The following is a 17533-nucleotide window of genomic DNA, read 5'->3' as shown; positions in this document are numbered from 1 at the left end:
TGTTTTTATGGATTCTGTAATGAATGGGATTTTGAAATCTATGACTGACTGAAACAATGATCAGCTTCAGAAATACCCCAAGTCTGGTACTGGCTTCAACTGCAACTTTGGGTGACATCAAGGCTGGGAAAGAGAAAATAAAAGTGGGAGAGAGCACTACCAAGAGTAAAAATAAAAATATTAAACAGGCTTCCCTCCACCAATATTCTTGGGCCTGTCACTTCACCTCTCAAGACCTCTATTTCCTCCCAGAGATTAATAAAATGGGAAAAGGCAGTCTCTTAAATTCCTTCCAGGGATAGCAAGCACGTTCCAATCTTTGTATCACTAGAGATTAAAAGTGCCTCAAATAAGCTTCAGTTTGAAACTAAAAGCTTTTGGAAACTTTATTTTTCAAAGTAGGCTAAAAAATAGCTCAAGGGGATTTGCTGGTTGACTTTCTGGAAAACGTAACAGTTTAACGAGTTCTTTTAAAAAATGGAAAGCTGATGGTAGATTAAAATATTGTATCTATGTCAAATGTTAAATTTACTGAATTTATAACAGTGCTGTGATTACAGTCAGGAAAGAAGCCTGGTCTTCGAAAATGTCAGGGAGTTGCAAGTTTTCAAGAGAGATATCTTAGCAACTAAGCAGGTCAGCTGGTTATGACTCTGTGGCTGCATCTATCTGTGTGTGTTTGTACATGTACAAGATTATCACATTTAAGAGCTGCCTTTAATAACATTAGGCATCATGAAGTAACTCAAGACCAGCCAAACCCACACGAGTTCCTCTGATCTCACAGCACATAGACTGGGGTGATAAACCCTGCAGGAGGTCAATTTAGCTATCAGAGCTGCTCCTTGTCCAGTGGACCATGTGATTGCTTTGCCAGGCAGCAGCCTGGAATTTAGAGACAAAGAGAGAATTAATCATTTTCCCCTCCCAGTAGCTCCAAAGCCTGAGCTATTCCTTCCCCAGCTGAAGTGGATAATGATGGTCCCAGGAAGCTTCCGAGGGACAGTCCTCACGGAGGCTGCCTCCTCTTATAGAAATCTGTTCAGAAAAGCCCCAGAGTGTCACCTGCTGCTTAGGTCTTCTGCCAGATTTGACAGGTTATCTGATTAACTTGCAGACAACAAAATGCATGCATAGATAAGGCACATATCGTCTCCAATAGCTGGGCAGTGCAATTAAGTGCTGGGCTACATGTATCATAATAGAGAGTCATAGCGCAAGGAATATTTTCTTTACTGCCTCCAGAATCCACTTTTGAGTCACAGTCCATTCAAGATTTTGACAGCCTAGGTGCTTCATTCATTGTCTAAAAACATAACTTTCCTCATGCCTTTGTCATCCAAAGGTCTACAAGTTGCTCTGTCTGTTGATCAAAATGCTCCTGGTCTTGCTTCCTTTCTCTCTCATTAAGGGTCTATATGTTGGTGCTCAATATAGGGACTTACTGTCCTCGAGATGTTTCTACTTGTGACTTAAGACTGCATGTAGCTGTACTTTCCTCCCTAGGGGGGCTCAGAGTGCTCTCCTAGTCCCCTAGTCCACAGGAGGCCAAGCGGCAGCCTTGGCACCACCTGGGCATCTGGTTAGAGTTCACCCCTCACCGCTCAGTCTCCATCCATCCACTCAACTCCTGTTTATCAACTGACGGGGCAGGGTGGCTCTGGTGGTTCAGTGGTGCAGAATCCGCCTGCCCATACAGGACACTCAAGTTCAATTCCTGCATCAGGAAACCGCCCTGGAGAAAGGAATAGCAACCCACTCCAGTATTCTTGCCTGGGAAATCCCATGTACAGAAGAGCCTGGGGACTACAGTCCTCGGGGTCACAGAGAGTCAGACAGGATGCAGTGACTAAACAGGAACAATAACAAAGGACAGGGTGGAACGTTGACACCCTCTCTCTGCACCACGTGGGCCAGAACATTTGCCACCAGCTCCCGAGGAGTTTCTTCACATCCTCAGATCTCTTCCATGAGCCCTTGTCTTTTCTCCTTCAAAAACTCATCATCCATCTTGACAAACTGCTTGTTGCACCAGTTGGGGAAGAACCTCAGCCTCTTAAAAGAGGACAAGAAGTAACAAGACCCCAAAGGAGAAGATGACGAGCAAGTAAGCAGCTTGTCTTACCACAGGTCCATAGGTGCCAAAAGTAGATAAAAATACTTAGGTGGTCACAGCACAATGAACAGTAGAAACTTCAGCTGTTGCGAAGGGTGATGCGATGGGACCAGATGGTGGCTGCACACACAGTGGATTGGGTCACAGTTGAGGAACCAGAGCTAACGTCTCAGTCCCTTTGGTAACAAGCAATAAAGCAGCCTCTTAGGAGCAAGCAGTCCCACAGTGATCAGCGCTGTGGTCACCTCGACCTACTTAATCACCTATGCGACCACTGTAGAACTGGTTCCGGGTCAGAGATCAGTTAAGTCCTACCATCAGCAAACATGAACAGGAGCGTCCAGGGGTCATGGCAGACTCTGCCTCTCCCACAGCGATCCCGGAGTGAGCTCTCTTTTCCTTACTCCTAGGAGATGCATCATGAAATATTTAGGGATCAAATTTTAGCATCAAATGGTTCAGTGAGCCAAAGTGTGTCCATCTGTGTATGTGTGTGTCTGTATGTCTGTGTGTCTGTTGAAGGAGGAAAAAAACGAAGAGGAAGCAAGTGGAAAGCAAAGGGGGTACAATGGTAAAAGTAGGTGAATCTGGTAAATACAAGTGTTCTTTGTATTAATACCAGTCTAATTCTTGTACTTTTCCTGAAGTGTGGAAGTTACCAAAATAAAGTTAAAGGAAAAAAAAAAATCTCATCTCTTTCCACTTACTATACAAACAACTCCTTTTTTTCTCGATGAAAGTAACCAGTATGACAGCAACACCTATTTGTTCATCGTAAAACTCGCTTCATGTCTGTGATCCTCCTCCCTTACTAGAAAATATCAAGCCACATTTTTGTGTGTGAACAAATGTCTGGTTTAGCATTCAGCAGATATGCTAGGTTTATGGTGGGGGTAGCGGGGGGAGGAATATCTCTGAACTGCAAATCAGTGGCTTCAGGGGAAAAAAAATCCACTGATTTAGTGAGTTCGGTGAAAAAGAATAGTTCTTCATCTAGAAAGAAAGAACGTAAAAGGTACTACAAAGAGAGGTGTGGCTTTTCTTTTGAAATTTTGATCAAATCATGAATAATTTGAAGATAAGGAGGGAAGAGGCTCAAGGACAGGGGGAAACAGAATTTGGGTTAAAATATTTTTTTTTTCATGAATCCATCATATCATATCTCTTTTATGACTAGTGTATAATTCTTATTCATCAGTGTATTAAAGACTCAAGAGATTAAATAATGCCTTGATATTTAGGAAAAACTCTGAGAGTTGCAGATGGAAGTATACATGAAGATTCTCAATATATTTTCTGACACAGAAGATGTCCAATAACTGTATACTGCAACTCAACCTGAAACATTCACTGTCTTTGCACTTTCTCTTCTTTCAGCTAGAAAATCTGGAAGCAGAAACCGCTCCGTTACCCTAACTGGGTCTCATACCATTCAGACCCTCACTTGAGCTTAGACGCCACCATCTATGTGGAAGCAGGTCACTGCGAGAACACGTGGAAAGCTCTGGTTTCCTGGGAAAGTGCCTGTTCCTGCCCTAAGTCATCAAAACTCTTTCCTCTCTGGACCCTCCACTCTGCCCATGAGAGGGACATCCAAGCTAAACCAGGCATTAGGGAGGAAAGAACTGAACCACCCTGAGTTTCTGTGTACATAATCGCCAGGAAGATGCCCCACAGGACCGAACCCTGATGTGGTATGTGCATTAACGTCATCATGGAAGATGGCCCCACTGTATGTAATATTCTGTTTTCAAGCAAATATTTACAGCCTCATCAAAGGAAAACCATCACTTGTTAAATTCATCATAGTAATGTAATTTAAATGCTACCTCTGATCAAAGCACCTTATGTGAACATCCAAGACTTTCCGTGTCTGTAAGAGAATTAATTGTCCCATTTTTACCCTCTGGTGTTAACCTCAAAATTATCTTCGGAGTTAAAATATAGTTTCCACCTTCATTTCATCACTTTATCCTCACAGGAAGTCAAGCCCTAAAATGGACTCTTTATTTCTCATAATTTCTTCTTACTAAATGCTCTCTTTACATCATACTTCCTCTCTCTCTTTTTTTAAACTCTTCTCAGAATACTTACACCTTTTGAATCAACATGATAAAATGACGGCAGTTTTTTGTTGGTTTTCAGAACAGTTTAAACTCTTTAAGAAAATATGGATCCAGTAAGCTTAATCTCAAACTTGAAAGACTCAAAGGACCGTGGAGAAAAATGGGTGATCTACTTTTCACTTCAGTGTAGTTCCTCGGACATGATATATTAACAATGACCCAAGAATATTTTCCTGAAGATTATGTTTCTATAATGTCATCACCAATATGCTGGTCTTTTTGATCTTTGCTAAATGTCAAAATTTCCTTTGTAAAATGTCAGTGTTCTAAGTAGTTTCTCTAAGACAATTCTCTTTGACAGGTTTTCTTTGGCATGAAATACAGTTAGAAGTTTGGCAGCCCACCCATTTTATTTGATCTATACAGACAATCGAGTTAGATGGTCTATGCCAAAAAGCTCTCCACTTTGAACTGTTGTCTGCATTGATTAAATGAATCAAATACATCATAATTCTCTGTGAAGACACAGCACAAAACAGGGTGCCAACTTCCCTTGTAAGAATATTCCTGAATCCACGGTCTGCCAATAGTCTCAAGCTTGCAATTTGTCTTCATTCTTCACTCTAACAAGGCACAAATACACACCAGCTATCCAAAGGCAATGTTTTAAGAAAGACAGCTGTCACAGGTCGGACTAAATGAATTTACTGTTTCAGATCCTATTGGCTATAGTTATGTGGCTGTATGTGGATATGGCCCATGAATATGTTGGATGAGAAAAAAAAGATACAAAATGAGTGTTTTAGTGTTTCCTTCTATGAAGTCTTCTATTTGCCTCTTATAATCTCCATTTCTCAAATATAATGTCCCAGTATGGATATGAGTTATTTTTTTTATTTTTTAGATTTTCAGATCAAAACAACTAAAATTGGGGCCTTAAAAAGTTTTAGAGTGGTGAATAAATGCATTTGTTTTGTGTACATTATACACATATACACACTATTAGAGCTTCCACAAGTAAAACTGATAATTCAAATGAAACACCATCAATAAGGGAGAATGAAATATTGGTGTATTGGGGAGGAAAGTTCTTGTTGTTAATGGGCCATAATAACAGGGGTTTTCTCAAGGGATGGCATGACACTACTTTCTGCTCATGACTGTTTCTCAGTATTCATTATTTCTGTCTAATGACCAGCTCTTAGTTAAGACATTCTAAAGTAAACAGTACATTAGTGGCTTTTTATATGTTTTATTCGAAACCATTTTTTTATTTTAAAGGAAACATTTCTTCTGTTCCTTTTTAAAAACATTTTTATTGGCGTTACAGTTGGTTTACAATGTTAGTTTCAGGGGTATGGCAAAGTGAATCAGTTGCACACGTGCATGTATCTGCTCTTTTTTATCATAAATTTGCTAGAACTACCTTTGCAAAGAGAGAAATAACAGCTCAGACCCAGCTGGATGAGCTAAAGCTTCTTATAAAATTTGAAGATAGAGAAAATGTAATGTTCTGTTTTGTTCCTTCATTTCTCCTAGGAAGAAATGTCTTCCTAGGTTGGCATTCTAGTAATGCAGACTCTAAGTGTGAAGCGGAAGTTTGGCTTCTTTGTCTGACTTCTTGCTGTGGAATTTCTCACCCATAGTTAGTGGTCTTTCCTCTTTGGTCTCTGCCTTCACTGTTATGTTGCTCCTGCCTTCTCTCCCTGTCTGTCACTAGAGAGGAAGAAAGAGGCAGATGAGACTCGGCTGGAGCAAAAGTGAATTATCAGGACTTTACTGCCAATCTCCCTGCTGGGTGGATGGGGTCCTCGGAAGGGGATCTGATCACACTTCTGTTTTAAACTTTTGTTGTAATATTCTAGATCCACCCTAACAACCTGATGATGTCAGGGCTTCTAGTTCATCTACAGCCATGTCTGAAAACACACTGTGACTTTTTTGGCTTTGTGGCTTTGAGTAAGAGACTTCAGCTTTTTGACTTTAGCCTTCTCTTAAAAAGTAGGGTGTATAATAGTACCCTTATTGTGTTGTGTTCAGGATCAAGTCAGATAATGTTTATAAAAAACTTGACCTACTGCATAGCAAATGCTTCCTATGTGTAGTGAATATTATACATGAACACTATCAATGTGAAAAAAAAAAAGAGCTAGAATAACTTGGTGAATTTGTTGGAAATCACCTCTAATCACCCTTGGCACAGAATCCTGAGAGGGACCTCTTTTGAGAAGGCAGGAAGTATCTCAAGCAGAATTTACTGTGCTGGAATGGCATCTCAACTGTGCCATTAGAGGAATGGGACTCTTAATTTGGTCACTTGAAATACTTCTCAACATTGAAATAGACAGTTGGCAGTTTTAAAATAAATTCATCTAAAAAAAATCTTTGAGTTGGTGACAAGATATTTATTTTCTTAAATAATAAGACAGGTCTTGCTAAAACTGATATCCATTCACTTGCAAATTTCATTATTGAAAAAGGCACACTTAGCTTATTTAATATTAACCCCCCCCAAAAAAAATGATGCTAACAGAGTTCAATTTCCAGCATTATCACAGCCAACACTTTATATCTCAGGATCCAGGCAAAGGTTGAACTTTAGAAGCACAGATTCAAAATCTATTAAGGAAATATAACTAAGATACAAAGAAAGTACCTCTGAAAAGAATCTCTCTGATCATAGTTATCACAAAGATCCCCCAAAGCATCCAAAGTCCTTAAGTCAAGTATATTTATATGTTCAAAAGTTAAAAGAAAATCTTCTTGATAAATGTTGGACTGTTTTGTTCAAGATGCATGGAAATGGTAAGATATGTGCTGCATCTCTCATGTAATGGAGATAATCCATTTATACAGACATATGCTCTGTCTACTGGTAATTACCAAGATGAGATGGCTCACAAGTGACCCTTCCAGCTTCAGGACATGAATACTGCAGAAGCTGATGCTATCCCTTGGGGTTTTCCTAACTTTAGAGCATTCTAACCAGAGCAAAACGAGAATAGGACGTGGCAGCCTCAGCATCTTGACCTCTGTACATGTCACACATGCCCCTGTTCCGTGCAATTCCAGAGGTTGGATGTAAGTAAAAACACGATCCTCTTCATAGAATATTCTCCAACAGGAAAGGGGTGTCTTGGAGAACCCTTATTGCCCTTATAGAAGCAACAAAATGATTGTCTAGGTTCTCAATATAATTCTTTTCTCATGAACCATATTGCTTGGGTTAGGGAGAGGGTGAGAACAAACATGAATCTTCATCAATGCATAACGACTGCTTTTTTCCCCCTGGTGTGAGATGCTTTAGGATTCATAATCATGGAACTCAGCATCCAGATTATATTTAAGACCATTGTCATTAGGACCTTGGGCCTAAAGTGACAAGTTAATTAAAAAGCTTAACTTTGGGACATTCAGCCAGGAGCCAATAGAATTTAATTAAAAATAATTTCAACCTGCAGTCATTATTTTCCACTGAGACCAAAATACTAAAAATTTTAGGGAGTATATACATTACTCACGGTTCAAAATTAAGCAAAACCAAACGCCCAAAGTTTAGTGTGCCACAGGGTGTGGCAAATATCCAAGCTCTTATTATTTAATACCATGGTGATTCTGAAAGGAGTCAAGTTCAGCTTAGTTCAACCAATATTATTGTGTCATGGGTCCTTGGGTTATAAACATAAGGACCATCAACACTAAAATTTTAAGATTACAAAAAGTGGCTTGCAGATGATTGAAAATGAATCCTATAACAACAAGATACTTTTCAAATAACATTGAATAGCTACATATGCATTTTAAAGGAATTTTGAGTTCAGAAATCATTGAATTAAATCTATCAATCTTCGACAGCATCTCTTGACTTACATGAAGATGATTCTAGACCCTGGGCACATATTCAGAGAAAAGAAAAATTTTAGTGGATTTTCCCCCATCACACATTTAATAGAAATTTGATAAGGTACTTTTCAACTCACTTTGCATTATCTATCAGCTTGTAGCAAAAGAGAATTCCACTGAAGTCAGCACTTGAAATTTCACTTAAACTCTACAAAGTTAGAGAGAAATTGGAAGTTACTGTTTCCTCTGAACTTTGAGAGAAAATCAGGCTTGCATTTCATAGAAAAGTCATCTGGATGCTAATGCTTAGAGTTCTAAGATCCGCCATGTTCCAGACCCCAAGCCTAGAAAAAATAATTCTACAATCTTATGTAGTACAGGCATTATCTCCTTTCTTCTCTCCCAAATTCCAGAAACCTAGCAAGTCTCTTTCCACTCACATCCAAGAGCTTCTCAGATACTTAAAGTAAAACACTATAGCTGTAGATTAAGACATTCCTAAAATGTGCTACTATGTGTGAGACAATGGGAAGGCTTTATTACTTATTTGGAATAAGTGAGTTAAGAATCAAGAAGAATCAATATGGGGTAAAGCAGGAAGGAGAGAGTTTATTCATTTTTACCATAATCACTAAAATGAATTATCATAACACTTCTCTGCCACTCAGAGAAAGTAGTTGGCATTGTTATCCTTTTTTTTTAATTAATTTTTATTGGAGTATAGTTGCTTTAAAATGCTTTAGTTTCTAGAGTACAGCAAAATGAATCAGCTATATGTATACACACACACCCTCTTTTTCAGATAAACAAGATGTGATACATATATACAATGGGATGTTACTCAGCCATAAAAAGGAATGCAATGAATGTGAGTCCGTTCTAAGGAGGTAGATGAACCTAGAGCTTATTATACAGAGTCAAGTAAGTCAGAAAGAGAAAAACAAAGATCATATATTAACGCATATATGTGGAATCTATAAAAATGGCACATTTCTTTCTCTTGGCCATGCTGCACAGCCTGCAGGATCTTAGTTTCCCAACCAGAGATCAAACCCAAGACCTCGGGAGTTAAAGCACTGAGTTCTAACCATTGGAGCACCAGGGAATTCCCACAGTAGTACCCTTATGCAAAGAGATTATCTCTAAAAAGTACTCAGATATTCTATAGAGCTGGTAGCAGTCTATTCAAAATTGCAAAGGGTCTATGGGATCCATCAGACCAGAAGCAAGACCTATAACAACCACATTTGAGTGCGAGTAGTGTTTCAAGAAAAGCTCTGTACTTGTGGCAATAGCACAAACAGCCCTATGTTAATGTAAAAATCGCCCAATATGCATCAAAGCAGCCTCCAATTTTTCAATGGAAGTATAAATATGTTTATGCTTTTCTGATGGTGTGTCCTCTTCAGTTTTTGTTTTGCAACAATGGTTCTTGACACTTTGGTTATAAGTATATAAGTACATCTCATAAAAGGGGATGGTTTTCTCAGTAACTAAATTTGGCTCTTGTCTGTACATCTTCATGATCACCCTTTTTAATGATTTGCAATCATTCAAAGCTATGTCATGAATCAAATATACTTTGCTCTTCACCCTACAGTCATGTGCAGGAAATCAAACATGAGTCTTTTGCTCTGATGCCTTGACCACTTGCATATTATTGTCTAAGCTTTCTGATAACTAAAGACTTCCAAAAGATAAGAGTTCCCATTTATAATGTGAATTTGAAACAAAAGGGTCAGTTAGGTGTTTCAGAATGCCTATTCCTCATTTATTGACCCTTGGAGACGTTTTTGTTTGCTGGCTGGTTGCCTAGATGCTGTGTGGGTTTTTGTTGCTGCTCTTAAAGATTTTTCAGGTCTCTTTGGAATGTTTGTCATCACACAAATTCATGTGCCTCTGTTCTCCCTATTGAATGGATTTCCCTTTGTAATGACCAGTGGAGGAGGTTAGCATCACTGGAATAAAGTGTAAAACCGAGGCACACCTTTGCGGATAGTTCCACATCTTGGTGGGGCCACCTACAGTCTTTTGCCAAACAACGGCCCCCTCCTCCTACATCATTTTGATTTTAGAACTGATCAGAATTCAATTTCCTATATCCTGTCTAGCACAGGAAACCCATCAGATGATTCTCCAGCTGCATCTCTGCAAGTGGGAAGCCTGATTTCTGCTCCGGCCTCCACAGGGGTCCATTCAGAAAAATAACGAAGTCTTCCTGCTACTGTCTCTGGCTGAGACAATTTGTTCCCATCTGCTCCCAGGCTCACCTGGCCCTCTGACTCAGTGGGAAGCTGCCACTGATCACTGCTGCATTAATTCAAAACTCATTTGCTTTATGGAAATTCATGGCCCTTATTTCTCAAGGGAATGGAGAAAACCAATAGACCTCCTACCAGCCGGGTACTTTCTATGCGAGGGACTGCATTAGGTTCGAATGACTGTATTTTCAAGATTTATAAACTCAATATTGCAAATAGTAGAACCTGGCATGTGGATCCACTTGCTTGTCTGGAAATCAATCATATAACTTCTGCATGGACCGGGGCAAAATAACAACAGTGAAATAACGGTTGATGTGAAAAACTGACCAATGATTTTGTTTATTTTAATAAACTCAATCCATTTAACTACCCGGGGTGGGGGGTGTTCATCCTGATTACATGACTCCTTTTTCAGTTTTATTATGAAATCCTTCTTTGTCCAGGAGCACACTAAATCTGATCATAATCAATTACATACCAATCAGTAGGAAACTGGGAGACCAATTTGGTTACTTTTCTTATTGATCCTAAAGATCTTGAAGCAGTCTTGCTAATTGCTTTCTAACTGGCTGGTTTCTTATTTAGAAATAACTGAAAAACTGAGCAATTAAAGACACCATGAGAAGGAAAAAAGTTGCCTTTCCCTTCCTGCAGGGCTGAGGGACCCGAGAGGGGAAAGAATGCCTAGTAACAGCCGTGCTGTCTCTGACATAAACTGAAAAACCAGAAGGACTTCCTCTAGCTCTGATTTTGCATCGCATGCAGATATCTTTGTAAATAATAGGAAATTAACGTTTGGGTGGATCTATAACCTAAGTCAATTTGACCCTATCATGTTAAAAGAGCATTATCTGGCCTGTGTCTGTACTTCATAACATTTGAAATCTAAGAAGTTTCATCTCATCATGATATAATGCTGGAGACTCCCACATACAAATATCATTTTCAGTGCCCTCTGTTTGAGAAAAGTCGTACTGGAAAAACTAAGACATCAATCATACTCTTAGATTGGATTTTCTTTCTCTTAAGAGCATCTACGTTTTTTTGGAAGATAGTCCTATGCTTGTTCGCAAACATATTTATTTAGCTCACGGCCTGATAAACATTATGACGTCCAGACCGTTAGGAAAAGCTCTGGAGCCTCTTGAGGACCAGAGAACTCGGTGATTTTTAAAAATGGCCAGTTTGGATGAAGTTTCTATTGCCAATCAGGTCTGCTACATTACATAGTATCCTTTAAAATAACTTTCGCTGGCGCACACATACACCAACACACACACACACACACACACACACCCCCATAGCAAAAAGAAGTCTTGGAAATTATATAGGAATTTTAATCAAAGTAGAAAGCAATCAATAAAATCAAATTTATCAAAAATGTAGCTCCTTATTTGACATTCCAGAATCAAAAAAATTACTTGTAAACTCAAAATGAATTTAGAAAATGTTTTCAACTACACATTCTCTATTTAAATCTTAATTTGACCTTTAAATGTTGCTATGATCTCCATTCAGACCATCAATTTCAGTGAAAAATTTGAATGGTCATAAATCCTGAATCCATAAAATTCAGTGTTACTGTTTGTAATTTAATACTTCCACCATAAAATTTCTGGTCTGTGAATATCAGAATATAAATTCCCATTAATTTACTGAGAAACAAATTAGGAATATAGGTATATGAATATGTATTTCCATTATCTATCTCATTATAAATTTGAGTATATAAAGGGAATATATATATTGATATGCCTGTGTGCTGTTGGATCCAACTCTTTGCAACCCCATGGACTGTAGCCCACCAGGCTCCTTTGTCCATGGGATTTCCCTGGCAAGAGTACTGGAGTGGGTTGCCATTTCCTCCTCCAGGAGATCTTCCTGATTCAGGGATCAAAACTGCATCTCTTATGTCTCCTGCATTGCAAGTGGGTTCTTTACCACTGAGTCAACTGGGAAACCCATATATTGATATAGACATACCTATATATTTATATCGCCATATAAGTTCCCATTAACTTAGTGTGAGTTAAAGAAGAAATGCCAGTTTCTACTAACTCATCCTTCCCTTGTTAAAACATTTTCTGAACTTTTCATCTACTGACATAATTCTGAAAACTCAAAATGACAAGTTTTAGTTTTGTTCTGTTATGGAAAAAAGAAACCATTTTGCAAGTGGAGCTCTAAAAGAAAAATAAAATAGAAAAAGATCTTTTTAAAAAGTGTAAATCTAAACAGTAGGTGCTCTGACATTTGTTGAGAAATTTTTTGTAGCAGTATTGACACATTTTTGCTTTTTAAAGATAATTTCCATTAGACAAGAGAAGATGTACTGCACGCTTTCAATTATGTTGGAAATTCAGGTAGCTAAAAAACAGTTTATAAAGGTGACCATCATGTTTCTGTGGGAAAAAAATATTATAAGGGTATTTATTTCATTAAATGAGATTCTCTATCATTGATGCTTTTCTCACCAGCAATAGAAATGGCAGCAGAATTGTTACTTGCTATTTCTATAGCTTCAAGTCAAATTCCATCCATCAGTCTCACTCAAGTGGCTCCCATTCAGGGTCTGAGAGAAGAGCAGAATTGATAATTTTCCTTGAAAGTATTGAAGGTGAAAGAAAAGAAACTGATCTGCTGCTCTGCCTATGGATTAAGCCTCCCTGCAGCATTAACTATTCAAAGAGCAAGCAGAGATGCCAACCAGTAACATAAAGTCCAGAATAGTTCATGTTTTACAGCTTTTGTATCCAAGTAAATGGAAGTCCAACCATGTCTTTCGAAACATAGCAAGAAATCCATGGATTTAACAATGAATACAACATGCTTCCTGTACTCATTCTTCAGATCTCCTCCCCCCTACACACACACACATCTGTCTTCACCACAATAAGACAAAACTATTGCCGGGTACCGTATTTTACCTATGTGCCCCTGCCAGGGAAATAGAAACTAATGATTGTATTGTTGGTTATGGTAACACACAAAGAGGAACATTTAAAATATATATAGCATTCTTTTCCTTTTTATCATCTAGGAGTTTTTCTTTAGCTTTTTGTTTGTCCCATTAGAATGTCTTTTTCACTGTTGAAAAACAAATATTTTCACTTGAAGAAAAGACTAAACTATCATTTACTGAATATTCCCAAACAGGACAGGATGATCTGCTTGTAGCTTCAAAAGAATGAACTGTCAAATCACAATGGTCTCACACGTAGATCAAAATGTTGATCCATACATCAACCAATGAGCGTATCACTAAATTCATTTTACTTTATTCTTATCCGACTGTTTAATATCACTGTGTATAAAAACAGATGTTTGCATTGTATTACTCTTGTGCCAGAATACATATATGTTTTGGTCTATATTGTGATTTTCTTGCATGCAAAATATGATTATATATGTGATCAATAAAGAAAACCTGATAATAAGAGAAATTTAGACTTTCCTCTTGTCTTTCTCATTCATACAGCATCATTGACCAGTTTAAAAAGAATATTCTCCAGGTAAATATTTCAACATACATAAGGAGCTTAAGAATCATACTGACAGAAGACTTTGACACTGAATAAGCACTTCAAAATCAATGAAAGAAGTGGGCCTTTTCCTCTCTATGAATTATTTCTGTTTTTAGAACCAAAATATCCCTAATTCTAACTTCATGACTCCTTCAGCTAGAACCAATCAGTGCAAAGAGGGAAAAATCCTCTGTTGTAAAGTCCATAGTTGAAAATAAGCATAACTATATTCATTGCTAGTCTATATTTTAATGAAGTCAATATCTTAAGCAACAAAATTCTTTACAAGAATTGGCAGTTCAACAGGGTGAAATTTAGAGGGTACTTTAATTTATTAAGTATAATTTTTTAACGTAGAAGCATTCTTGACATGAAAACACTTCATGGTGAGGAGAAAACTATTTCAGAGTAACATTGGATCACTCTAGATTACATATTAAAAATAGTTTTAAACCTAGACCTTTTGAAAAGAAAAAACCTTTGTCCAAATCCCAATATGTGCAAATATCTTCTCTGCATCATAGTAACTTCTTCATTCACAGCTCTGTTCTCTGTTGAGCATCTCTGAATGGTGTTCCATTACCTAATGATTAAAGTCCAGGCCCTTTGACCCACTGTATAGCACGTGGAACTCTGTTCAATGTTATGTGGCAACCTGAAAGAGTGGGTGGAATTTAGGGAGTATGAATACACGTATACATGTACATGTATGGCTGAGTCCCTTTGTTGTTCACTTGAAACTATCACAATACTGTTAATTGGCTATACTCCAAAACAAAATAAAAAATTTATTAAAAAAATAAATTAACAAAGTCCAACCTCTTTGCATGATATCCAAGGGTCTTCATACTTTGTGGGACTATACCACAATATATTCATCCCTCAGCTATTGATGGACAGTCAGGCTGTTTTCAGTCTGAGACATTCATAAACAAAGTTAGCATAACATATCTTCTGGTGCACACATATATGCATTTCTCCTGGGTAGGTACTGGATGTTATTTAAGAAGAATATGCTTTATTCAGTAGCCAGTGGCAGTCATCAGAAATCTTTAAGCAAGGAAGTCACATGATTAGATTTGTAATGTTTACATGACCAGGAAGCAGCATCCATACGCAACTCCATCCATTTAATTCTCAGACACGGATGTTAAAAGTAGGGTTATACTCATACTCAGGTGCTGAGAAATGAGTTATTCATTCAGGCACCTACGGCAGAGAGGTTGTTTCGTGTGTAGGAGTAATGGATGAAAGTCCTCCCTGTGTATTAAACACAGCCAGCAACATGCTCCTTTCTGATGCACCAAAATTCAGTCCAAGTCTTGATCCAAGAGGCAGGAGAGATAGGCTATCCTCTCTAAACCACCACTTTATATCTGTAGGGGAGATACAGAATTCTCTGGGATATTGAGACAATAAGAGCAGAAACAATGGCTTTGAGGCTTCAGTTGTGCCCGAATTACCCATCCTTGACTACATATCATCCCTTCTCCTTCCTTAAAATCCAGACTGAGGTGGGAAAAATACTCAGTGCTGAAAGTGCTCGAGAAAGAATACATTCAAAAGCCACATTCTGTACAAGAAAATGCGCACAAAACAGCAACTTGTTAAAAGATACTCAACCAAGACTCGGGCTCCTGCCGCTCCAGCTTCTCACCCACAGAGAAGGACCAGTCAGGCAGTCTTGCAAAAGTACAGACCGCTCTCCCCCAGAAACTAACTGGCTGAGCAGCTTGTTTAAAAATCCATATGCATTCTCAGGTCAAGAGTCAAAGGAAAACACTCTCTGAGAAGATGAAGTGGGCAGAGTAGTTAACTCACTAATCAAAAATCGATGGCAGAAACTACCTATCTTTGGGTTTCAGGGACTTCCTGGTGGTCCGATGGCTAAGACTCCACATTCCTCATGCTGGAGGCCCAGGTTCAGCCTCTGATCAGGGAACTAAATCCCACCTGACCCAGCTAAAACAACCTACATGCTGCAATGAAGACCCGGAGCAGCCAAAAAAATAATATTTCTTAAATAAATAAATTACATTTCACGTTGAGAAGACCTCTTTACTTCCCACCCACCCACTCTGTGGTTATGGGACTTCTGGAGACAGTCTGGTGACCCACTGAACCCTAGATCACTTCTTTAGATCAAATCTATTTTTCAGCTCTATTTTTCAGATAACCTATTTTTCAGATAAACCTTTGTTCACTGTGTGTATCGGGGAATTGATTGTAGATGTCTTTTGCAAAACCAAAATAGACGAGACTGACTAGAAGTCTATGAGAACAGATATTTTTCCTTATTAACTCTGTGTATCCATTCATGGAGTTATAAAGAATCAGACATAACTTAGTGACTAAACAACAACAATCCATCCTAAGAGATATTGATAGAGTGTATCTTTGTCCAAATCCAAGGTGAACTTTAGTTTACTTTTAAATTCTGTCTCTACCTTAGTGACAGTGTCCATGTCCAGTATATGAAAGGCTTGGACCAGTCACCCTGCCCAACATTTCTGAGCCACCCGGGCCTCATATACAGGCTCCTGGCACCTTTCAGCCTTGGCAGAGAGACGTGGATGCTCCCCGACAATGAAACCAGGAGCTGGAGCTCCTTTCAAACTTTTCCTAGTGCAGCCTGACATTGGAGCAGCGCCCAAGCCTCCCCACTGAAACTAGACATGCCCTTTCTTAGAAGAAAATCAAAGCAAGCTTAGTAAAAACACTGAGAGAGAAATAGAAAGAATCTGATATTTAATATTCCCTAAGGAAGCACTAATACAATTGTAATAGAAAGATTCAAGCTCGCTGGACTTTCTGTAGTGTAGAGTATTTTCACTATTTGAATTTACATATGGGAGGTGGAAAACCATTCTCTTTTGTATGCTTAGGACTTGTAAAGACATAATTCAGCTCTGCCCATCGAGAAAGCCTGAGTCATTATATCCAGAGAGGTCTGGTTGGTCACATGGAAATGACCAGATGAAGTTCTTGGGACCTGGCTATCCTCAAAGAGTGAGAAGCCATATCAAAGGGACCACGCGCACAATCTCACCTGTGTCAGAGTCGGTGCTTTTTTCCTGAGATCCTGCTTCTCCTTCTCTCTATCACCACTCCTCCGCCTCCTCCCATTCTCATCTGCACCAAAGTTCCATTCTGAGGCTCATATTTCACACGAAAAGTACTCTGCACAAGGCAGAAGGACAGAAGTAGACATGAGAAAAACCTTTATGGGAATCTATGATATCCAGCTATCCTTGACTCTTCTTGTAAAACGATGGCATCAACTTTCAGCTGAATAATGTAGAAAGAGATACGAAATGTAGCCAAGTGATCCTGCAGACTAAGCTCTGCTAAATCTCTATGCTCACTTTATGCTCCCTCTTAAGAATGGCTAGGGGACCCCATATTCCACCTAAACCTTCAGCCACTCAGCCCCTTCCCTGAGCCCTCTTGCCCCACTGACCCAGCATCCCTAGAGACAGTGGCCAAGCAGCATGTGGAATGGTGTCACAGGTAATTAAAATTCTGAGCTTTTGACCCACACTGACCAGGTTTAATCCCTCACCCCTTCTACTCACTAGCATATTCTTAACCTCTCTGAGCCTGTTTCTGCCATTGCAAAATCATTAAGAACTGACATTAGGATTAAATTAGACAATATACAGAAAGCTTTCAGTAAAAATAATAAAAAGGGACCATTATGTGGCTTTAGGTAGTGTTAAT

General features: G+C 38.7%; 1 protein-coding gene across 2 annotated transcripts in view; it reads left to right on the top strand.

Annotated features, from left to right (window-relative positions):
• The window catches only part of OPRM1 (opioid receptor mu 1), a 51819-nt gene extending 46759 nt beyond the window's left edge, over positions 1 to 5060 (top strand). For both annotated transcript variants that reach the window (XM_070461402.1, XM_070461401.1), the window contains exon 4: positions 3494 to 5060. In XM_070461402.1, coding sequence (XP_070317503.1) covers positions 3494 to 3532 — 39 coding nt within the window. In that variant the 3' untranslated portion in view covers positions 3533 to 5060. The remainder of the gene's footprint in view (positions 1 to 3493) is intronic.
• The last annotated feature ends 12473 nt before the right edge of the window (positions 5061 to 17533 follow it).

This window comes from Odocoileus virginianus, chromosome 34, assembly GCF_023699985.2.
Source record: "Odocoileus virginianus isolate 20LAN1187 ecotype Illinois chromosome 34, Ovbor_1.2, whole genome shotgun sequence".
NCBI lineage: Eukaryota > Metazoa > Chordata > Mammalia > Artiodactyla > Cervidae > Odocoileus > Odocoileus virginianus.
This window is presented reverse-complemented; position numbering and strand designations above follow the sequence as displayed.